A 24,804-nucleotide genomic window follows, 5' to 3' on the forward strand; every position below is an offset into this window, starting at 1 on the left:
GGATGAGTTGGGGGAAGTACCCCGCTGTCTGGCCCTCCAGCCCCCGTACAATATGGAAGGGCTGAAATCTCTAGTCCCACCCAAAATCTCACAGTAGAAGCCAGAGGCAGCAGGTCCCACAGTGGGAGGGGGACTCCAGCAAGAAGCGAGCGAGAAAAAGCACAACTCTTTGGTTTATGGGAAAATTAAATATTGAACTGAGTAGTAACAGCAGCCAAGGGAAAAAAAAACACCTGACAAAAAGCCCCCAAATGGAGCCGCCATCAGTGACAGGAGAGATAAACGCAGCGTCTGTGCTTATATGGGCTGCAACGGGCCCTTTTATGTGGCAGCTGCTGAGCCGAGCCCACCGCCGGCTCCAATACGAAAAGGTGGGAGCCCATGTACTGATGCAATGGCAAGGGTGGCGAGCTGGGGTCTAGGTCATTGCCAGGGTGGGTGGCTGCTACCTGGGATCCTCCCAGCCAGGAGATGGGGCCTTTCTGAGCGGAGCAGGGTCACAAGGGAACCCGTTGGCTGCAGGCATAATCCATCCTCCTGCCTCCCACTCCATGGGGAGCTGGCTGGCAGCACCCGCTCACCTGCCTCGCCCCTCCCCTGCCAGCTGTTGTGCTTTTTCGGTGGTGGAAGATAAAATTAACAACCCCAACTGGAGGCTCTGGCTGACTGCTCTGGGGGAGCAGGGGAGACTCTGGAGGGGGGTGTAGCGAGTGAGGCGGTGAATCGGTAAGGTTGGACAGCGCAGGATCCCACTCAGGTTACTGCTGATGGAGAAATAAAGTCCTGCGTGTGTGTACGTGCGCACGTGTACACACACATGGGGACAGTGGGGAAGCCAGGGCACAGGTTTTGTGTTAGATCTGGTATTTTAATGCTATTCTGTAAACTATGATTTTAACCTGGTGGTTCTCAAAGTGTGGTCCTCTGGACTAGCTGTGACAACCCTTCCCTGGGAGCTTGTTAGAAATGCAAACTCTTGAGCCTCATTCCAGACCTGCTGAATCAGAAACCTCAGGGTGGGGTGGGGTGGGGTCCAGCTACCTGGGTTTTAACAAGCCTTCCAGGAGATTCTAATAGACTTCAGTGTGCGAACCACTGCCTTGACTTCCATAAGCTGCAGTGAGCTCATCTCTAAATCAGGGATAGCAAGCCCCACTGGATAGTGCTGTTATGTAAAGTAAGGACTTGGTCCAGAGTAGGTGCTCAGTAAACAGCAGTGAAAATTATTCTGAGGGAGGGCAAGGCTCAGGGAGGACAGCCTCAGTGTGGTGTCTCCAGGCCCCAGCAGACAGGGCATAGGTAGAGCTCTCCAGAGACTCTCTGACTCTCTGCGCTGATTGGATCAAAGGATTTCAAATACCAAAGCCCCGCCCCCACAAGCTTTGCAACTTTATGCTCGTGCCTTGATTGGCTGTTTGTCAATGTTCCCAGTTTTCTGATTGGCCTCCTACCCCACCTATATAGACCCTCCCTGGGAGGGGCAGGGGTTCGCTAGCTGGAGACAACCTGTCTAGGGCCCCCAGGTGAGGCTGCCTCAACCCTTCCATGCTGTTTTAATTTATATGGCAATAGAGCAAATGTGTTCAGGCCCATGATAGGTGCCATTTGTGCAGAGATGAAATCTATGGGGTGTGACATGAATCCGTTTTAAATAGCAGCAAGGGTGGCTATTTGGGGGATGTTTCCAATGTATCCCAGGGGTATATATTACACACATGGGTGATTTTACCAGGTGCCATACTTGTCGCTTTATGAAAGGAGCCTCCGTGAGCCTGCGGAAGCCTGGGGAGGCCCTGGCAAGTGGGGAGGCCTACTCAAAAGCCGGCCAGTGGCAGTGGCATCCAGCTCAAGTTCTTCCTGCTCGAGTTCAAGTTCAGGGCTGCTCTACATTCCTCCTCCCACCCCCAGAAGCTCCGGGTGGACCCCCTCTGCCCTGACCCTGGAAAACTTCTGTTCCTTCCAGCAGGACTTTGTCCCCCTAAGCACCAGGCCTTGGTATTCCAGGGCTCAGAACAAGACCTACCCGTGACCTTCCCTACCCAGAGCCTGGGACACCTCGCCTCAAGGTCACTGCCCTTCTGTTCCCAGGCCGTGTGTCCCTTAGGCAGTTCCTAGTTTCCTGAGCCTCACCCACAGAGTGAGGGGGACACTGGTGCCTGTCTCATGTGGGGTCACTTGTGAGGACTGAAGAATATGGCTGGGGCCACCCCTGTGCACCTCACAGCAGAGCCCCCACCCCCCACCCCCCATTCAGAGCCCTCCCTTCTAGCAGGAGATTTCCCAGGGGGCTCTGCGGCCAGAGTCTTTCCTGTGCTATCAGCATTTTAAGATTGATTTCCAAGTTAGAGGGCAAGTAAATCATTCTTGCTGCTTACTTCTCATAGAGCAGCTTCCAGGGGAGAGCTGGGGGAGGGGAGAGGCCGTAGAGAAGGAGCTTTTTGTGGGACGGGGAGCGCGCGTCTTTTCCCTGCAGTATTGTGCTATGAAAGTTTGCAAACCTATCTAAAAGCTCAAATAACTGTGCAATGAACACTCTTGTACCCATTGCCCTGGTTCTATGATAACATTTAAGTCTACTTGCTTTGTCGCACATAGACTTAATTGGCTTTTGACTTAATTAGACTTTATTGGATTGTGTCTTTTTCAAGAACGGGGTGAGCAGAGCCAAGCTGCATGCCTGATGGGACCCAATTCCCGGCCAAGGCGGAGGGGCCTGTTTCCAGGGTGGGAGTGGGGTCTCTGAGATCCGGCACACGTGGCCTGTCCGCCTGGCCTTGCCATGATCCCATGTGCTGGGGCCTTGGCCCCCTATCTCATCGCTGACCTCTCTGACCATCCCTCACCAGGTCCATTCTGGCCTCAGTATTCTCATCTGTAAATTGGGATCCAACAGGACCTGTCTCACTCATGGGGCTATTGGAGGATGACCTGAGCTCGTGTGTGTGAAGCTCTTTGCAGGACACCTGGTACTGGTAAGTCCATGTACCCACTGCCCACCCCATCTGTGAACAATAACCTCCATCGCTGGGCCTGGCACCGTGGCTGGCCTTTGCCTAGACCGCTCATCCTGGTTGCTGGCCTGGGAGCTCGTCATGCTAAGGCCACTGGTTTGTTCTGCCGACCGGGGCCCAGCGCTGGGCCGTGTAGGGCAGATCTCAGCGAGTGTGTGGTGAGTTGAGGTTTGCGGGAATAACTGGCCAGATTTGCTCAGTGAGGGTCCTCTCTGCATCCTGAGTCAGGGTTTCACTGGGTCCCCAGGCACACAGCAGGCGGGGTAGGGGGTGAGGTGTGGGGAGGGCACTCGCCCTTCCTCTCTGCTCACTGGTGGTCGCTCTGGGGTGGGTTCCATGCTAAATGCTTTAATGCATTAAACCCCCACATAACTCAGGAGGTAGGAATTATTATCTCCCACAGAGGCAGAAACAGAGGTTTTCAAAGGCACTGGTTCATAGCTACTCAGTCAGTAAGGACAAGGGTAGGACTTGAGCCCACATCTGACTTAAGCCATCAGCCCATACTTATACCCCTGAGGCGATGTGGGGCCCTGCTTCTCACCTGCTGTGGGCTCTCTGTCAGGGCCTTGGTTTCCCCTGTGACCTGGCGATGGGGCTGGGCTAGAGGACTCCTAAAGTCTTCTTTAGTTCAAAGAGTCTATGGCTCTTAGTGGGGGAGGTCTGGAGGGTTCAGGGTGAGAGAGGACCCGACAGACAGCAGGGCTGATCTGTGGAGAAGGGCCCAGGCTCTCCCTGCTGGGGAGCCTCAGAAGTTGGGCTCTCTCCTCTGATGGGCCTCAGCTGGGAGGGCATGGCTGGCACCATAGTTCCCCAGTGAATACCCTCTCTACCCTCACTCCTGCTCCCAAATCCCGGGACCTTCCCAGGCCCATCCTGGCTCCTGTGGTGTCCCCGCTGTGGCCTTGCCTTTCACATGCCTGTGCCAAGCCTGGTAGACAGAGGGCAGGCAGGGCCCATGGCAGCCTGGCATGAGAGAAGAGCCTTCCCCAAAGGCCCTTCCTCACCTCCCCTGCTCCTGCCAGGACTGGGCATAGCAGTTGGCCCCTATGTGCTCAGGAGCCGCGCTGCTGTATCCTGACTCCGCCATCTATCAGCTGGGTGACCTTGGCAAGTCACTTACCCTCTCTGTGCCTGTTTCCTCATCTGTAACATGGGGATCATCATAATATCTACTTGATAGGGTTCTTGTGAGCATTGTGTAAAGCATTTAGACCCTGGCTTGGTACCTGGCGAGCATTGAATAAATGTCAACCATTGTTGTCATTATTATAATATCATATCTTACTGCCTACTCCTTAACTGCGCTGCCTTGGGGTCCTGCCACACAAGGGTGCTCCCTACTTGCCATGCTTTGATACTCCCACATGGCTGCCTACAGGGCTCTTTCTGCCTGAAATGCCTCCTGTCCTCTCTGCCCCCAGCCTTCTAAGCCCAGCTCTAGACCACCTCCTCCATGAAGCCTCCCTGATGCCTCCTCCTGGGAACTCCCACATCCCTCATCTTGCACCCCCGTCCTCCCCGATCATCCTTAGTTTCTTTCTGCTGGGATTCTGGAAACCTGTGCCCTTCTCTGTCTCCTCCATCTTTCAGGGACCCCTTCAGGACACACACTGGTCTTACACCCCTCTAATTATTCCTGGAGCCTAGAGGTCATGCTCTGGATTCAGAGAGAGGGACCGAGACTCTCTATTTGGTTACTCACTAGCCATGCGAACTTGGGCAAGTGGCTTCTTCTCTATGAGCCTCAGTGTCCCCTTCTGTAAAATGGGCATAACCACACTCACTCTCTCGCCAGCTGTCAGGAGAATTAAACACGAGAATGCTCACCAAGAGCTTAGTGCAATGCCTGACACATTCATGAGTCCTCGGTCAGACCTTTTGTTATTATGATTTGTCGTGATTATAAAGATGATGTGTTATTAAGGTGATCACTGCTAGGGAGTGAGTGAGGTAGTCCTGCCTCCTCATACAGATGGGGAAACTGACTCAGGGGTGCACTGCAAGCTGGCTGCTGACTCCCGGGCCAAGCCAACGAGGAGTGTGCTCTGGGCCTCAGTTTCCCCTTTTGTACATGAGGTGGTGGGATTCCCTCCCTCTCCCCAAGAGGGTCTGCAGGCAGGAGGCACTTCCTGGGGCTGGCTGGTCGCCTCCCACAGCCGCCCCGTCCCCACTCTCCCAGCTGCCCACACAGCCCTGTTAACACCTGTAACCTCAGCCTCATGCCTGTTCCTTAAATCACTGGGCCTGAGGCGCCGCAGTTTCCACAGCCACATATCACTTGTAATTAAGGGCCCTGTCCCAGGGAGGGGAAGTTTACCTTCTGCCAGAGACACTAAATCCAGCTCCCAGTGGTGGAGAGGATAAAGCATCGCACTGACCTACCAGTTGTCAAGATTTAATGATGGCAGCTGCAGGCCTGCTCTGGTGGGGCCGGGAGGCTGGAGCCTGGAGCGGTGGGTCGTGGGAGGAAGAGGCAGCCCTGAACCAGAGGCGAGCCGTGGTCTGTGAGGCACGGGAGGTGCAGGGAGCTGGTGAGAGCCTTGGGGAGCTACAGCCACCTGCTCGGGCAGTTCCAGGGAGCAGATGGGTCTGGGTAGCTCGGCTCGGAATGGGCCACCCCGTGAGAGGCTGTCGAGAGGCTCCTTAGCCAGGTGGTCTGGGTTTCAAACAAGCTGTGCCACTCATTCTCTGTGTAACCTTGGGCAAGTTACTTCATCTCTCTGGGCCTCTTTTTCTTTTCATTTCTTAAAATGGGAATAATAAAAGTACATACTTCCTAGAATTGTGAGGGTTAAATGAATTAATTCATTTAAAATGCTGGGAGCAATGCTTGGCACCCTGTAACTGCAAAATTTACCATATTATAGTATATCCTGGCTGTCCTATAGTAAAATGAATCTCTCTCAGTCCTTCCCCACAGCAGGCACATAGTAGGTGCTGATAAATATTGGTTTGAATCAGGGACTTGTAAGTGTGAGGAATGAATGAGTAAATGGTCTGTTTCCCTCGGAGAAGGGCTGGTGACGTCTGCTCTGTGCTATGGCCCCAGGGACAAGATGCTCAGAACAGCACATGCTAGTTGACTGAGCTGGCTGCTTCCTCCAGCCACAATCAGGAGTCAGAGAGGTTCCAAATCATGCCCAGTGTGTGGATGTGCTTTGGAAGCCTTGTCTCCACCGCCTAGCTCAGGGCTTTGAGTCCCTACGGAGGGAAAGTGGCAATCAGAGACCATTCAGATTCGTACTCTAGGCTTCTCTTAATTAGCAGACTCAGTTTTCTCTTCTGTTAAATGGGGTTACAGATCTTGCTGACGTCCCAGACAGCTGATGGTACAGCCCAAATGGTCCAAGCTGTCTGTGGAGAGGAGCCCTGGTCTCTGGCCCAGGCCCATCAGGCTGCCATATTGCCCACACTCAGAGAGGAACCATGTCTCTGCATCTTTCTGGTGTCATGGGAGAGCCAGGGGGCTCTGGTTCCCAGCAGACCTGAGCTCAGATCCCAGCCCACTCACTGCTGTGGGATGTCGGGCATGTTCCCTGGCCTCTCAGGGCAGTCTGTAGCTTGCCCACTGTCAGGGAGGCAGCACGGGGCCTGTCTGGGAGCGGGTAGATTAGAGGGAGGACTGGTGTGCTAGTGGAATGTGCTGGGCCTGTTGCTGAGTACACAGTGGACTGCAGTCAAGGGCATTCCCCCTTTGCAGGGCCGTGTTCAGAGAGGGAGGAATGGAGGATTCTAGAAGCCGGTCCAGGAGGTGGTCAGCAGGCTCGGGCCTTTGGGGCTGAAGCTGGAAAGTGACCGTCCTTGGTAGATGACCCAGTTAACTCCAAAGCACTCCTCTGAGCCCCAAACCCATCTGTCTGGCCCCTCTATGAGCTGGCTCTCAGCTGGTGATCTTATCCAGCTGGGGGCCTATGGATAGGCAGTGGGCAGACTGGGCATCCTTTATCCGGGTCCCTGGACAGCTTCAGGCACTTAAGGTGACAGTGTCCAGTCTGAAGATGCTCTTATGTCCATCTTGGAAGACCCTGGCCATTCTGGCCTTGGTCCTCTGGGCTGCAGCCCCCTTTGGCAGCCCAGCCCAGCCAGCTGTCTCAGGTCCCTGCTGCCCTCCTCAGGGGCTCTGGCGGGCAGGGAGGTCCTTAGCACTGCAGTCCCGGCCTCTGCACCCAATGGCCCAGTTTCTGTAGTCATCGTCTGCTGAGTGAGATCACATGGTTTTATTACCATCTCAGGGACCATCTCCATCCAGTGTCAGGTCCTGCCATGTCCCCCACATCTGCTCCCGTCTTTCCAGTTGGTCCCCATGTCCTGTGGCTTCTGTCTGGAAGCACCTGGCATGTCCAGCCTGTACTGCCTGAGCCCTGGGCTGGCTCCTGTTTCTCTCCCCTCCTTATGGCCCGCTCTGCCCTCAGAACCTGCCAGCAGAGCCAGGCTGAGCACCTGCCCTGTGCACCATCTTATCGACTCCTCACACCAGCCCTATGAAGTAGGAACCTTCATTACCCCCAGTTTCCAGATGAGGAAACTGAGGCTTGGAGAGGAGAAGTCACAGCAGGACTGTGGAGGAGATGAGGCTGGACTCAGGGCTGCTGGCTCTGGGTTTCCCTCATCTCCTCTACCAGTGTCCAGGGTGGGAGTCTGTCACTGGCTGGCTGAGAGAGCTCCCGCTGGGCTGATGTGTCTTCCTGCAGCTCTGACTCTGGGGTCAGGGTGAAGGTTAGGGGAAAACGGGTGAGAAGCAAGAAAAACTACTCTTTTCATGAGCTCACTGTGCGCTTGGGACACAGGCCGATACATCTCATGGCCCAACAGGGGAGGTCCTACTGTAACCCCCATGTAGCAGATGGGGAAACCGAGGCCCAAAGGGCTTAAACAGCCTGCCGGGGTAGCACAGTGGTTAGGCCTAGGGGCGCTAGAGCCTGCCTACCTGGGTCTGAATCCCAGGTCTATTTTTACTGGACCTGTGCCCTCAGGCAAAATTGTAACCTCCCCGTTTTGACACTTGTAAAATGGGGACGGTAAGAGCAGACCCTACCTTAGAGGGCTGTTGCGACAATTAAATGTGTCAACAGAGCTGTGCCTGGTGTATACTAAATGTTCAACAAACATTTGCTGCTTTTATTACTAGTAGTTGCAAACCGGGCTTAAAATTCATGGCTGAATGCAAGGCTCATACCTTTAACCACTCCTTGGCTCTCTAAGGAAGTACACGCTATTTCTACTCAACCTACTTGGATAGAGGGATAATTCTTCAGCTGGGGACTTCCCAGCTCTCTCCTGTTTCCAGCTAGGAGGACCTCAGGCACTTGCTGTCATCATGTGGAGCCGCGGGGCAGGGGCTGGGGGAAGGGTAAGAGCTTGGAGAAGGGCCTGCCCAGACGTTTGCTTCGGAGACAAGAGCACCCAGGCCTGGTCCTCAGGACCCAGGGCTCCTGGGGTGGGAGGTGGAGGTTTGGGTTTGCGCCTCTGTCCCTCAGCTCCCTGGGACGGCTCTGCAGCTCTGGCCTGGATTCCAACACTCCCACGCCTCCTCCCGACAGCAGCAACGCGCGATCCCTGGAGCCTGTGGCCACCATAGTCGCCTGGGGCCAGTTCATGTAATTAGTTTAAGCCAGCAGGAGGCTCACGTGCTCAGACGTCAAGGCCGGGGAAGGAGCCGCTCATTTCTACCCAGCAGGTGTCCTCGGTTCTGGAGAGGGCTGCGTGGTGGCGCTGACGCTCCCCTCACAGCTGCTGGGGCTGCGGACCCCCAGGGGTTCTCAGACTAGTGGCCTCCTTCCGAGGACCTAACCTGCCCCCTGGACGACCATATATACCTGCAGTGCACTGGTTCTGCCTGAGAGATGCCTACCTCCCCACAGCTGTCCTGCGCTCAGGCAGGCTCCTTGAAAGGGGGTTGGTATGTTTCTTGTTTTGCTCGGGCTTGCGAGAGCATCAGTAGGCTTTTGTGGGATGCTGGGTCTGCCCTCAGCCCTCAGATCGCCCCTCCCCACTGGAAGCCATAGACATTTCTCCTTCCCAAATCAAGAGAGGTGTTTGAACCTCTGATTATTGGTTCTGGGAATGTGCTCCGTTTTCTAGAGAGGAGCACTGGGCTGGGAGCCCAGAGATTCGCTTTCAAGAGTCTGGTCTTTGAAGGCAGAGCTCTAGATCTCTAGGAATCTTAGGTTCTGGCCTGGCCTGGCCGCGTGTTGGTTAGAGTGCTATCTGAGGAACTGGGTTGTCGGTTTGATTCCCACATGGGCCAGTGAGTGGTGCCCTCTGCAACTAGATTGGACACGGCACCTTGGGCTGAGCTGCCAATGGGCAGTTGGATGGCTCAGTTGGTTAAAAGCATGTGCTCTTAACAATAAGATTGCTGGTTCGAATCCCGCATGAGATGGTGGGCTGTACCCCCCCATCCCCACCCCCTGCACCCCGCAACTAGATTAAAAATGGTGATTGGTCTTGGAGCTGAGCTACGCCCTCCACAACTAAGACTGAAGGACAATATCTTGACTTGGAGCTGATGGGTCCTGGGAAAAACACACTGTTCCCCAATAAAGTAAAAAAATTAAAAAGCACCAGAAGTGCATAAGGACATATAAATCAAGGGAATAGAAGAAAGTCCAGAAATAATACACATTTACATTTATAGTCAACTGATTCTTAACAAGGATAAGACAGTTCAGTAGATAAAGAAGAATCTGTTAAAAAAAATGGTGCTAGGACAACTGGGTATCCACATTTAAATAATGGTAAGCATCCCTCACACCATGTACAAAAATGGAGTAAAAATAGATCGTAAACTGAAATGTAAGAGAAAAAAACTCTAAAAACTCTTAGAAGAAAAACATAGAAGTAAACCATGACCTTGAGTTAGGTAAAGCCTCCTAACTCAGATATGACACTTAAAAAACACAAGCAAAAAAAGAAAAACTAGATAAACTCATCAAAATAAAAACCATTTTTCCTTTAAAAGACACTATCGAGAAAGTGAAATTATAACTTAAAAATGGGGGAAATGTATGCAAATTACATATCTGACAAGGCCCTTGTGTCTGGAATAAGGAATTCTCACAACTCAGTGATAAAAAGATAAATAACCCGGTTGAAAATGAGCAAAGGATCTGAAGACATTTCTCCACAGAAGATACACAAATGGGCAATAAACACATGAAAAGACATGCAACATCATTAGCCATTAGAGAAATGCAAATCAAAATACCACTTTACGAGAGATTTGGAACTGTATGCTGACACAAAAACTTACCCATCAATGTTCATAGTAGCATTATTCACAATAGGCAAAAAGTGGAAACAACCTAAACGTCCATCGACTGGTGACTGGATAAACAAAGTGTCATCTATCATACAATGGAATACTATCAGCCTTAAAAAAGAAGGAAATTCTGACACATGCTACAACATAGATGCACCTTGAGGGCATTATACTAAGTGAAAGAAGTCACGCAGGTCACAAGATAGTACATATTGCATAATCCTATTTATATGAACTGTCCAGGCAAATCCAGAGAGGTAGAAAGCAGATGAGCATTTGCCTAAAACTGGGGGGAGGGGCTATAGGATGCGGAGTAATTGCTAACGGGCACAGGGTTTCTTTTGGAGTAATGAAAATGTTGTAAGATTGCTTGCATGAGTAAAAGTGGTTGCACAACTCTGTGACTATGCTAAAAAACCCCCACTGAATTGTATACTATAAATGATTGGATTATGTTATGTGAATTATAGCTCAATAAAACCGTTTAAGAAAAAAAAAAAAACCAAGGAGGAAAAAGCACCAGATGCACTTAATAAAAATTCAGTAAAACATACTGAAAAAAAATTTCAAAACAAAAAGACAAATTATGGAAAGCTCATTAACAACTCTTCTCCGGGGTGGGAGTTATATCCCCTTGGCCCCAGGTTTGGAAAACATATGGTGTGGTTTGGGGCCATTGCGACTTCAGGGTCCAAAATTCTAACTTCATCTGCCAATCTCACTTGGATGCCTCCGGAAGAGAGAGGGGGATTCCGAGAGAGAGTATTTTATTAATGCTTATCAATGCTTTGGGACTTCCAGTCGAGCAGAGCGGTTAGGTCTATAGGATGCATTTACCCCTGCCTTACCACTAGCTGGCCGGGTGGCCTAGGCAAGTGACATAACCTCTCAGTGACTTCATCTGTCAACGGGAAATGGCAGTGTCCACCTAACAGAGGCTGTGTGATTGTCCCATCAGTTAACGAAGGAGTGGCTTAGCACAGCGTCTGGCATATCAGTAAATGCTCAATGAAGGGCGACCCATGTAGTTGGGAACACGGAGCGTCAGAGTCAGTCAGGGAACCCTGCTCTGCCACCTCCTGGCTCAGTTACCGTCGCGATTTGAATTGTGTCCCCCTCAAGTTACATGTTCCAGTCCTAACCCCCAGTGCCTATGAATGTGACCTGATTTGGAAACAGGGTCTTTGCAGATTTTACCCACTGAAGATGGGATCGTACTGGGTTCAAGTGGGCCTAATCCAATGTCTGAAGTCCTTGTAAGAAGAGGGGAATTTGGACACAGAGACACAGCTGCACAGAGGGAGGACGCCTTGTGAGGACAGAGGCAGGGATGGAAGTGATGCGTCTGTAAGTGAAGGGATGGATGCTGAGGACCGCCCGCAGCCACCAGAAGCTGGAAGAAGCAAGGTGGGGTTCTCCCTTGGAGCCTTCGGAGGGAGCCTGGCTCTGCTGACCCCTTGAATTCGGACTTCTAGGCTCCACAAGTGTGAGACAAGACGTGTCTGTTGCTTGAAGCCCCTCCCCCTCCCCCGGTTTGTTCAGCCCTGGGGACTGAACACAGTTATCAAGCCACGAGGTCTGCATCTGTACCATGAGCTATCTCCCTGGATGGACCGGAAGTTCCACGAGGCAAAGGTTTGCCTTGTTCTCCACGGTACCCTCAGCACCTGGCACTGTGCTTGGCTTAAGGAGAGGCTGAAGTAGCCAGTTGAATCCGTGGCCTGAAGTCATGTCGTCTACATGGCTTAGGCCCCACCTTCTTTGAGTGTCACCTGGGAGAGACCGTTCTGACCACACTGTTAAAAATAGCTTCGCTTCCCTCTGATGGTACCTGCCTCTGCTCTCCCTGACCACCTCGGACACACCACAGAGTCCCGCTGTCTACTTGTCCATGTCTCCCTTCCTGCACTCTAAGTTCCATGAGGACCAGGCTGAGACTGAATCCCCGTGCATGCAACCATGCCTGGAATGTGCTAGGTGCTCAATAAATATTTGTTAAATAAACGGACAAATGAAGAATGAATGAATGAACGAATGAGATTTAGAATGCCCGTGTGCGCGTATCCACGTCACCTTCTAACATATTTTAACAGAAAAGACATTCTGACGTTGCCTTTCGTAGAAAGGAAGTTTAGCTCTGGTCTGTCCATGTCACAACTGGACACTGACCTGGGTTTGGACTCAGGTCTGCTGGACGCCAAGTCCAGTGCTCCTTTCAGAGGGTTTGAGTGGTGAGGGGCCCTGGCTACTAAAGGATGGGAGAAGCACCCACGGGGACTGGGGTACAGGTATGGAGAAGTGGGGGACCCGGATGTGCTCTTTGTCCCTCCCAGGTTCCTATAGGCCCCCAAAGGGAAAACAGCCCCACATGACCATCTGAGTTTTGGAGAGCCCAGTGTTCCTAGCGAGGGCTCTGTCTTACCGAGGTCCCCCCTTTCTCTACTCTGCACCATCCATCCCCCCATGCTTCCTGACGTTTGTGTTACTAACAGCCTATGTGTCAAAGGTAGGGGTGCTTCCCTTGGGGGTTCAGAGTTGCTGTTAGGAGCACCAGCTGTGGTCTCGAGCAGAGCTGGTGGGACCCCAGCTCTGTTATTCACACGGGTGAGCCCCTTAAATTCTCAGAGCCCCTTCCTGCCTCTGTAAAATGGGGATGACAATGCCTGCCTTGGAGGGCTCTCTGTGGGGTCACATGATTAACTGTGGGCTGACACTCAGCACTCAGTGCGGGGCACACGGCCCGTGTATGACGGAGAGTGGCCTTGATTATTAGCTGGGGGTTGGAAGAGCCCCCTCGGTGGTGGCAGTGCTGTACCGAGAGGGTGGCAGAGAAACCCTGTGCTTTGGTCTTCTGGCAGACCCAAAAGAGCGGAGCCTCTGCTTGGACAGGGTGGGGGTGTCTGGGCCTCACAACACTTAATTGATTGTAACATCACACCCTTAACATGCTCTCCTGCATAACCTGCACCCACAAGAAGGGCCTTGGCAATGCTTCCGTGACTGTGTATAATGCGTTCCTGGGGCCCAGCATGCAACTTTCAAATTGGCTTACAATTTATCTGCAGCTCGTGTAAAAACATTCTAATGACTGTGTGCGGCACGAACCCTCCGTGTCACCCACGGGGCTCCCAAATGCCTTCCCCCACCACATAGCGGGGATGTTATAGGCGTGAAATTACAGCCGCTCTCGCATTTTGATCTCCACCCCGAGGCCTCTGGAAACAGCGCGTTAGAATGTGCTGGATGCAGACTCGGTGATGGCAGACGGGGGTGCCCCGCTCTCCGGCAGAACTGCTCTGTGCTTTTGATGCACACGGGGCCCTGGGCCCCCCCTCTCCCCACGTCCTGGAAAGCTGCTCTTTGACTCTCAAATTGGACAGCCGCTATCCTGCCCACTGTTGTCTGCCACGGTCCTTAGGGTGCCTTCTGGCACAAAGGAGACCCCAGCTTTCAATGGCCTGCACTAGCTTGGAGGGAGGGTCTTTGTGTGTGCGTGCCTGATGAGCAAGGGTCTATGCAATGTCACAGACAGGCCAAAGTGGTGAACAGATTTTAATTTTTGAAACATGCCTTGACATATATTTGAAGGAGAGACATGGTACTGGCAGGGGGCAGGGGGGGTGGGGGACAATGTTTAACCTTTCTAATTGTGCCTGATTTTTAACTGATGTGATTACTGTTTGTTGATACCATAAGAGATAGTATTTATTGAGCATTCAGAATGAGCCTGAGCTCTGAACTTTCTACTCTGTGGATTAGCCCATTTAATCCCCGCAACCTCAGCCAGGTCACTTCCTTCTCTGAGCCTGGGTCTACCCAAGGGGCATAGTACAGCTCCTGTGTCACAGGTGATGTGGCTGCTGGATTACGGGAGATACTACATGGGAGACTTTCTCATACTCAGCCCCGCTGTCTCTCCCACCCTCCCCTCACCATCCTGGACCCTGGTGACCCATGGGAGCCACGCCGCCCTAGGACCGCGACAGCCATGGTGCTGTGGGGTCCAGAGTAAATCCTTTCCCTGAGCCTCAGTGTCCTCATCTGTGAATTGGGGATAATAGCAGTGCTGACCCTGAGGGACTGTTGTGAGGATCAGGTGAAATGCTTGATTGGAAGCACTTAAGAACTGGCATAAATAGGGTAAGTGGGAGGTGTTGCTGTCATTATCAAAGTGGGGTACAGCCCGGCTTCTCTCCTAGGCTCCCGGTACTAGGATAGGCTGATCTTCAGGGGGAAGCCAGGAGGAAGGGTAGGCAGAGGCCGGCTGCCCTGCCACTCCCAGAAATAGGGCAGAACTGAGCCCCTTTCCAGGGAGCCTGGGTGCACAAAGCTGCAAACACTCATTTCTCAGAATGGCTTAAAGATCGCTGGAGTCCTGAATCATGGATGAGGCTTCGAGCAGGGGCTGAAGTCAGGGGCACGAGGCAGCCGCAGCCATGCCCTACAGCAGGCAGGCCGGGGACAGCGATGGTGAAGGTGGTGAAGTCTGACCCACGGAAACTTTTGGCTGCCTCATGCTGAGCTGGGTGTTTTGTAAACTGTATCTAATTTAAACTTTACCATCACTCTGGGAGTTAGGCATCCTTATCTTTACTTTACAGATGAGGAAACCGAGGCCCAGGGAGGCTAATGATGTGGAATTCGGATCCAAACCTGTGTGTCCTCAACTTGTCGGCTGAAGGAATCGGGGCATTCTCCTGGGCCTGGGGTAAAGTGAGGTGAGGGAGGGAGAAATACATTGTATGTGGACCAGAGTATAGGTATAGATGTTGATATATGTATTGATATAGATATAATATACTTATATAGAGAATCAGTATATATATTTTTTAATACTTGCAGGCTTAGATCAGTTTTTTGAAAGTGTGGTTCCAACACTGAGCTGCCTGATTGTCATAGGAAGATTTTTGTCATCCTGGCTGTGTGACTTTAGGCAAGTTGGTTGCTTTCTCTGTGCCTCTATATCTGCATCTGCAAAATGGGGATGATAACACTCGTACCTCCTCTCGGATTGGTGGTGAGGACAAAATGATGTAACATGGAAAGCACAGGCCAGCCGCCTCTGAGGTGCCTTCCCTGAGTCCTCTCCCTAAACTAGCCACCACCACCTGCAGTTGCTTCTTATTCCATTACCTGCTTGATTTTCTTCCCGGTATTTATCACCATCCACAATCATCTCACTTATTCATCCATGCATGTGTGTCATGCTTGTCTCGTGCACCGGATGCAAACTTCCCAAGGACAAAGATGATGTCCTGTTGACTGTATGTGTCCATGACCTGGCACATAGTCGGTGCTCAATAAATATCCGATGAATAAATGCTTGCATACATGTTCCTCATTAGACTGGGAGCCCCTTGATGGGGCAAACTGAATTTGCTCCTTGGTCTGACCTGACCAGGGCCGGGCACTGAGAATGTTCCTTGCCCATGTTTTACAGGAGCCGATTGGTGAGTGGACCACTGCAATAGGGGAAGGTTTCCTGGTACCGTCACCTGCCCACCATGGCCCATCCCCCAGGAAGCCAAAACATACCATATACCACAGACTTCCGCGGCAGGAATGAATGTCCCTTTGGAGGCCTGGCCTTTGGAGGTTTTCAATTTCCCCCGAAGCAGCCCCTTTCAACAGGGCCTTTATGCTTTCATTGATTGCCCGAATACACAAGCTTTGTGTCCCTGATAAATATCATTTGATAAGAAAATCAGAGAACACTGGAGCCTGGAGTTGAGGCCAAGCCCCTTAGAATTCTGGTGGCAGAATCCAAGAGTGTGCCTGACGAGTACGTCAGCATTGAAGGGGCTTCGGAGACCCCTGGAAACAAGGCCTGTGTTTTTGCAAGTGGAGAAACTGAGGCTAAGGTGGGGGGCATAGTCAGACAAGCACAAGCATATCATCCCCATTTTGCAGATGTAGAAATGGAGGCACAGCAACAGAGTCAGAGCCCAGGAGTTTTGGACACTCAAACCAGCTCACTTTCTAACTCATCACTTGGTGCTTCAGTATCTCAAGAAAGGCCTTGAGAGGTCCAGGGAGGGGGCACGTGGCCGAGTTAGAATCATTCTCGCTGCGGCAGGTCACCTCCTGAGCATCCCGGCTGAGACGCTGTCTCAGGCCCTCCCCAGGGAGGCTCCTGGAGTGTCCTGCCGCGCTTGGAGCACCCGCCCACCCCCACTGCACTTTCCCCACTGGTTTCTATGGATGTGCCCCTTGGCTTCAGCCTGGGAAAGGCGTCCACACAGCTGCTCCCACAGTGCCCAGCACCCCACCGGGTCACAGAGCCTGGAACTAGGTGGTCCATGAATGACCCAGTAGGCCTGCATCCCACCCCCGTCTTACAGAAGGAGAAACTGAGGTCTAGAGACTGTGACTGCCTACTGCTGGTGGGAAGCTCTTACCACTCCTTCAGCCCCTCATCTGCTGCAATCAATGTGCTGGAGCCCCTCCAGAGCGCCCGGTCCATGAGGACCCAGGGATGAGGTGCGGCCCTGTCTTCATGAGGTCAGAGTCTCAGGGCAGGAGGAGCAGGGGGTCCTGAGAGGAAATCCTCAGGTGGCAAGTCCACACCAGTTACACCCCGACATGGCGGGCCTCCCTGCCCCTCGAGGGCAAGGGTGGGAAAGAAGGGGTCCACTGCCAGCACAACAGGCATTTTGGCAGGTGGTTCCCAGGACAGCCCCCCTGTGCACCCGTGCACGCATGAGCATGCGCACACATGCACGCCCGCAGCTCCTCACTGTGACGCCGGGGCCGGGAGCCATGCACTCACCCATGACGTTGAGGAAGATATTGCCTGATGCCAGGACCACCTTCTCTCTTGTGGCGCGGTCATAGATGCCCACGTGGCACTCGTAGGGACCGTTGTCGGAAACGCGGACCTCGGGCAGCCTGGGGGAGGCAGAGGAGCAGCGTGAGGGCACGTGATCTGGGGCTGGAAGGCGCGTGCACTCCTGGAACCACCCCAAAGCCCGCGGTCCCGCCTTCTCTCAGCTAACACTCCTGGATCGTCCACACGGCTGTGCGCTGTGCCCGGACGCGGGGCCACATTTATGGAACACCAACTGTATGCCAGGCCCTGTGCTCGACGCTTCAGAAGGCTGCCCTCCACATATGGGCCACTATTCCCATTTCATAAGCATGGAAACTGAAGCTCTAGAGGGGGTGTAATTGCCCCTCCCCCCATCAATATGGCTCATAAGAGTCAGGATGGGAATTTGAATGCTGCCTGCCATCACTTTATGCCCAGCCCTGGGCATAAAATTCTTGTCCCCGTCCCAGTGGACAAGGAAGCAGGGAAGCTGATTATCGCTCCAAATCACGCGGGAGAAGATGAGCTTAGCAGAGCACAGAGCGGGAGCAGCTGGTTCTACCTGAGGTAGTCAGGAGGGCCTCTCAGAGGAGGTGACCCATGAGGATGGGAGAGACCCCCTCAAACCTTCTTCTGCACGTTTCCTCTAAAGAACCAGAGAGTAAATATTTTATGCTTTGTTGCTTTCACAGTCTCTGTCACAACCGCTCAGCTCTGTCCTTGTCGAGCAAAAGCAGCCACAGACAGTGGGAAAGAAAACCAGAGTGTCTGTGTTCCAGTACAATTTTATTATAACCATTGAAATTTGAATTTCATATATTTTCTTGTGCCATGAAATCTTCTTCTGTTTCTAGTTTTGAACAATCGTTTTTAAAAAATGTCAAAAAACATTTTTAGTTCACAGGCTATTAGAAAAACTGGATTTGGCCCACAGGCTGTTGTCTGATAATTCATGTTCTAGACCCCTCTGCAGGGTCTATAGGGTCAAAACATGCTCAAAATGAGTTGATCCGTTGTTCTCTCTCCCTATGGAAAATGCCTACAGGGCAGCTCTTTCCTTACTCCTGCATCGAAGAGCCCTGACGTGGGGTCAGAGAGCATCAAGTTCAAATCCTGCCCCTGCTGCGCGTATGTTATGTGACCTTGTGCAAGTCATGTCATCTCTCTCTGAGCCTCCCTTTTCTTATCTAAAGTATGGGGCTGCTACTTCCCAGGACTGCGGTGAGGATTAAATAGGAGATGTCACTGCAAGACCTCGCGGTAAGCATGACAGTGGCATGAGGTGGATGAGACAGCATCGCCTATTGAGGGAATGCCTGGCGAGTGGGATCGGCACACTTTGAACAGGAAGAGACTCCACCTGGTGTAACAGAGGCCCGGTTGCTGCTGCATCAGGGAAACCTGTGTGTCCTCCAGCAAGTTCCAACCTTCTCTGGGCCTAATCGTGCAGCCCAGGGGGAGCCCATTCTGGCCACAACTGAAAGGAAGTGGGGTCATGGCGTTGGGGTCTTAGAAGTTCTCGCACTGTGGCAGAAAGATGGGGAATAGGCTCCGATTTACGGAACCTCTTAGTAAATGCCAAGCATGGTGCCCTACCCACCAAACTGGCCCAACACGCCTATCAGAGAGACCCTGTGGGGGCAGGAGGGGGTAGTGATTAAGAGCACAGGCTCGGGTGTGTGTCCTGCCCTGCCACCCCGAGAAGGGAGAATCCTTCAGTCCAATTCTTCATTCCCACCCCTCCTAGACGCATTTGCTCAGCTAAGCCTCTCTCTCCCATCTGTTTCTGCTGAGCAATCTAACCTCAGATTTACTCCTTTCTTCTCTCATTTCAGCTGCCCCCACTTCTTTGTCTTCCAGCTCCCATTTCCTTCTGACTCACTGTCCCCCACCTACCACCCCCTTTCCACCCCCACACCAGGGCCTCAGCCTCTGTTTCCATTGCCGTTGCCTCCTTCAGTGGAGCTGGCCCCTCTAAGGTTCCCCCTTCCCGCCCAGCACTCAGCACACATTAGCATAAACAAATACCTTCATTTACATAGAATACACAGAGGTTGACATCTGGTCTCCCGACTGTCATGAAAGACTTGAAGAACAGGGAGCTTTTCATCAGGGAAACTTTGTGGGGAAGACACTGCCTGTCTCAGAAGAGCACAGTGACAGTGGAAACAGCAGGGGACCATCTCCCTCCAGGAACTATTTTCTCTGTAACTCAGTTGGACTGAAAATATAGCCCCTCTACTGGACACTGTTGCTGAGTGATAGTCACCCTGAGTGACATGTTTAGGTGATACTCATAGGCGTCAGTTAAGGAGGTTACCTGTTTAAGTGACTTGTGTAGGTGACAGGTATGCAGGTGACATGCTCAGGTGACAGCTCTGTAAAGAAACAGGCTCAGGGGACATGTGTAGCTGGCAGCTACCCAGGCGATGTAATAAGATAATAATGACATGGCTGACACGTAGGTGGAGCCGTTCAGGTAGCCACCACATAGGTGAGATACGCAGATGTGCTTATGTGATAGCGACACAGGTGATGCATTTAGGTAATTGCTACACTGATGACATGCTCAGGTGACAGTAACATAAGCACTATGTTTGGGTGACACGTGTAGTGACACCACACAGGTGGTGTAGAAGACAGCTCGGGGAACACCTGGATTGGTGTTTTCCGAAGAAGGCAGCTTTTCACTTGGAACCATTTCTAAAGCCTCGGATGCTCCTTCTACTGGCTTCCCTAGCTCCACACATGGTTCTGCCCCCACCATTGGTCCAAGTCACACCCCTGATTTCTATATTCCCCACATACAGTCAGTGACCGCCTTCTAAATATATCCTGAACTCCCCACTTCCCCCATCTCCACTGCCACCACCTTTTGTCACCTGGAATGTGGAGGCGGACAGGTAACTGGTTTTCTGCCCCTCCTCATCTCTCTCCTGATCCAGGCTCAAGGTGAACCCAGATTTCTTTACATGCAAATAGCATTAATGGTACTCCCCTACCTAAAGCCCTTCAAAGGCTTCTCTCTGCTCTTCCGCTAAAGACCAGAGCCCTTATCTCGGCCAACAGAGCCCAGCACCGTTGGTTCCGGCCACATCTCCAGCCACATTTCAGCCGCCCTCTTCTTCCAGCTACAATGGCAGTCTTTCCATCCCTCCCATGTGCCGGGTTCCTGTCTTTGAAATAAGCTTTTTATTTTGGAATCATATTTGATTTACAGAGAAGCTGCAGAGAGTAGAGAATTCCTATACATCCTCACCCAATTTCCCCCGTTCTTAACATCTTACGTGACCATGATACAGTCATCAGACTGAGACCCACATTGATACATCACTATTAACCCAACTCCAGACTTTATCTGGATGTCACCAGAGTTTCCACTAATGTCCTTTTTCTGTCCCAGAATCCCACCCAGGATCCCTCACAGGCGCCTTTAGCTAAGTTCCTGTTTTGATTCAGCACTGTATTTCTGGCACTAGTCTTTCCCTGGGACTATTGCATTTTCTTCTGGCTATGACATCCTTCAAGTTACGGGGAATGGTCACTTTCTTAATGACCACCTGGACTAGATGAGTTGGTAGCTTGATGGCACTGATGGCCTGCCTGTCTCTGTGCCTGTGGCCACGTGCCATTACAATTCCTCCCGCCTAGGGGTAGAGCCTATGTCCCCATTCTTGGCCTTGTGATTTGCTTTGATCAACAGTAGTGGTGGGAATGATGGTCTGCCGATTCCAAGCCTAAGTCTCCAAAGAACGCCCGCCCCCCGCCCCCAACACACACACACTTCCTCCCTGCCTCTGATGGAGGATGACAGCATGTGGAGAGGGGCCCCAGCTGGCCCGGTCATTCCAGCCAATGCCACACTCAGAAGCCACACTCAGCCTAGCTAACTCCTAGACTCGTGAGCAATAATACGTGGTGATTGCTTTAAACCATTCAGGTTTGGAAGAGCTTGTTATGCAGCAATAGCTAACTGATACAGCAGGTCTCCTCATACCGGTGTGTTTGTCTACACTGTAATTTAATCACGTATGTGGCGACGCCCGTGTGTCCTCTTCCCCTGACCATGTGCAGTAAGTGCCATGAAGGCGGGGTCTGCACCCGTCTGGTTTACCAGCATATTCCAGGCCTCGCACAGCGCTCGCCATCATGGTAAGGTCATTGATATTTATTAAATGGAGGGGTGGTGGCTGTGGTGTGAGCATGGGGAACCCTGTCTCTCTCTGGGCTGGAAACCAGTTGCAGCCGCCTCCCCACCCCCCAGGCAGATTCTAGCTCTCTGCAGATCCAGTGGCTTCCAGGTCACAGTTTTGATTGGACCAGTCTGCCTTGTAGCGCTTCCTCTGAGCTTGCACCTGCACTGTTATTCTTCTAAAGTGGATTAAGCGGTCCCGAGACCCCCTTTTCCCAGACTTGAGTGGCATTGATCTGCATGCTGAATAGAAGGTCTGTGCAGATCGCAGAGCCCCGAGGGGGCTGGGGTGAGGAGACCCACTCTCATCAGCAATTGGTTGCGATCGATAAACTATTAATAACTGGAGAGGCTTCTGGCAAGATCAGTGTAATGCAGTGTAGTGGCTGGAGCTTACCGACTCCGACAGCGGCTCTGAAGGGCGAGTGTTGTGTTTTTGAAAAACTGGGCAGAAAGATAGAGGGGGCCCCACTGGCTGTCCCCGTGGTCCCTGTGGCTTAGGTGAGGCCATGGATGGGCTGGTCCCTGGAGCTTCTGCCAGGCCTGGGGCCAGGACTGTGGACTGTCCAACCTTTAGCACAAGGATTTAGACCTACTGTGAGCCCCACCCCGTGCTGAGCCTTGGGGAGTCGGAGGTAGAGGGTTTGGCTCCTGCCTCCAGACTTTGCCCAGGCTGTCACCTCTCCTTGGATCACTCTTCCTTTCTTGTGCATGTGGCAAGCCTCTAGCCATCTTTCAAAACCAGCATGCGAGCTCATCAGACAGTAGAGAAGATTACATGAGATAATCAGGGCTTAGCTCAGAGCTGGGGTGGCATGACAGTCCAATGGACTAAAATCACTAGATGCATCACAGTCCATAGGCTCTGCATTCAGATGCTGCCTCTGCCAAGCAGGCTGCCCTGACTGCCGGCCCCCTGTGCAGACGGACTTCCTCTCCACCTCCCCCGGGCTGCATCTGTCTGGGCCCACCTTCCTGTCCATATCATGCCATATTGTTGCCTGTTTGTCTTCCCTTCTAGGGAATCATATGAGCCCCTTGGAGGCAGGCCTGGCCACACAGTAGGTGCTTATGGAATAGCCACTGTGTGAACGGGGGCAGCGGAAGCAGCCGAAGCCAGGTTAGGCTAAGTTAGGTACCCTGGGCTCTAGTGTGGGCTCTGTGCCTGATAAGCTGGGTGAAGTTGGACAAGTCCTTTGGCTTCTCTGAGCTTCGTTTTCTCCATCTGATAAATGGGTGTTATAATACTTGCCTTGTGGAATTACAGTCTTTGCGGGGGAGGGGGGGCGCAGGCAGGGAGTGCTGATATGTATAGAGATTTACAATGAGAAGCATTGTCCTAAGCATTTTATCCCCTCTCACTGGATCCTTGACACTATTATAATGCTCTGATAATAAAACATGCTCGAATATATATTATGGAGCAATAATATTATTATCCCTGCAGCATAGATGAGAAAACTGAGGCACCCAGAGAAGCGGTAACATGACCGAGGTCACAGAGTGAGTGGGTGGGTACCACGATTCGAAACCAAACCCGGTGGATACCAGGACCCACAAACTGTCTTTGGACCCCCTCCTTCTCTCCCCGCACTGCTCCTCAGATCTTCCTTTCCCAGCAAATTGATTTGCGCTCTCCGGTGTATTTCTATTCTGAGCCTCGCCATCTCTCCAGGTAATAAGAACCATCTGCTTCCTCCCTGCTGGGAGACGCAAGATGGTCTTTTAGGTTCCCACATTTTCTCCTCTGGCTTCCGGTGGGCCCCTTGATTCTGACGACGGGAGTTGGCTGAGCAAGTTCACCTTTTCTCCACACCTGACACAGCTTAACAGCCTCTGAGCAGCTTTCCTATCCTGGCTTTGTCTTTTCCACTGGGAAGAGTCCTAGATTCTCAGAGAATTGAGATGTGGACTTGGGCGCAGAGGGTGGGCTGGAAGGAGACAGACATGGACCTTTGAGTTACTTTCCTGTCCTGTTGGGGAAGCAGAGAATCCAGTTGGGTGACTTGTGCCGAGAACCAAAGCCTCCACTGATGAACCGATGAGAACGCACTTAGAACAGAGCCTGCTATGCTGTAGGCGCTTGTCAGTGTCAAACCCCTATACCGTTAATTAATTAAAACTCTGAAACAAATGATGTAGTCCCTACCATGTATCAGGCACTGTCTGCACTGCAGAGTACATAGCAGCGAAGAAGGCAGAGGAACACTTTCAAACGGCAACAGTTAAAGGCGCTTTTTCCATCGAGTCTGCATATATGCCTCCCTCCTTCTTAGAAAAAGTTGGCTGGATGTTAAGTGGCCCCAGGGTCAAGGCCATCATAATAAACATCAATCTCATTCTGCCATGTCTAATGTGTCAGTTTGCCCCTCCGTTATATGTGTCCTGGGAGCCTTGCCTTAAAAATGATTGCTTATAGTTTTATTGAGGTATCATTGACAAACAAGAAACTGTGCACAAAGTTTATCCGTTTGTTGGATTTCGATATATGTATACACCATTGAAACCATTGCCCCCGTCAAGATAATGAATGCATTGCTCCCCAGAAGTTTCCTTGTGTCTTTTGTAACCCCTCCCAACCCCCAAAGCCAGGCAACCACTGCCCTGCTTTCTGTCACTGTCGATCGTGTTTCCCAAGATGTCATGTAAATGGAATCACAGGGCACGTGCTACATTTTATTTGGTTTCCTTCACTTGTCAATCATTATTTTGAGATTCATTCATGTTGCTGCTTCTATCAATGGTGCCGTCCACCCTCTTTGTGGCTGAGGAGTATCCCGTCGCAAATGCATACATGCACCTGCTTTTTGTCTTTCCATTCACCTGTGGATGGATGTGTGGGTCACTCTCCGTTTGGGGGATTACAAATAAAGGTGCTCTGAGGCACGCGTGTGCAAGTCTCTGTATGGACACGTGCTTTCATTTCTCTTGGGGAAACGCCGAGGCGTGGCTGGGTGTATGTTTCACTTTATAAGACACTGTCCACCTGTTTCTAGAATGAGTCTACGAGGGCCCTCAGCTTTTTATGAGTTTTTGTCTTTTCATTGCTTGGGATGCCTCCCTTTAGAAGTGTCTCGCTCCATATTACCCCTAACTCACCCACCCACCCACCCTGTTCCCACTTAAGCACTGCTCTCCATTTGCAGTGAGCTTCAAGCCCAGATAGCAAGTCCTGTTGGAATTGTGTGCGCAACATGGATAAAAAGGCTTGAGAGGGGGCTAAGGGATTTCTCTATGAGAAGAGTGTGCATGACAACTGTGTGTGTGTGTGTGTGGGGTGGGTGGGAGGGGTTGAGGGGGGACTCTGACCCTTTTTTTTCTAATTCTCTCTCCCTCTCTCAGGTGAGGGGAGATTGTGGGGCGGGTGACATGTGGACATTTCCTTCCCTCTAATCCACTGCCTCCACTCTTTCTAGAACCTCTCCACTCTTGCCACCTCTCCCTGGCCTGGGCCCCTCCAGTCTGTCCCCTCCCCACCCCATTGCCAGACTGACCTTATTGCAGTGAAGATCTGGCCTGTCCTTTCCCA

General features: G+C 51.9%; 1 protein-coding gene across 1 annotated transcript in view; it reads right to left on the reverse strand.

Annotated features, from left to right (window-relative positions):
- Positions 1-24,804, reverse strand: part of IGSF21 (immunoglobin superfamily member 21) — a 163,751-nt gene that overhangs the window by 21,354 nt on the left and 117,593 nt on the right. The window contains exon 4 of the mRNA XM_019654845.1: positions 17,045-17,163. Within this exon, the coding sequence (XP_019510390.1) occupies positions 17,045-17,163 (119 nt within the window). The remainder of the gene's footprint in view (positions 1-17,044; positions 17,164-24,804) is intronic.

Source organism: Hipposideros armiger, unplaced genomic scaffold (genome assembly GCF_001890085.2).
Source record: "Hipposideros armiger isolate ML-2016 unplaced genomic scaffold, ASM189008v1 scaffold_232, whole genome shotgun sequence".
Lineage (NCBI taxonomy): Eukaryota > Metazoa > Chordata > Mammalia > Chiroptera > Hipposideridae > Hipposideros > Hipposideros armiger.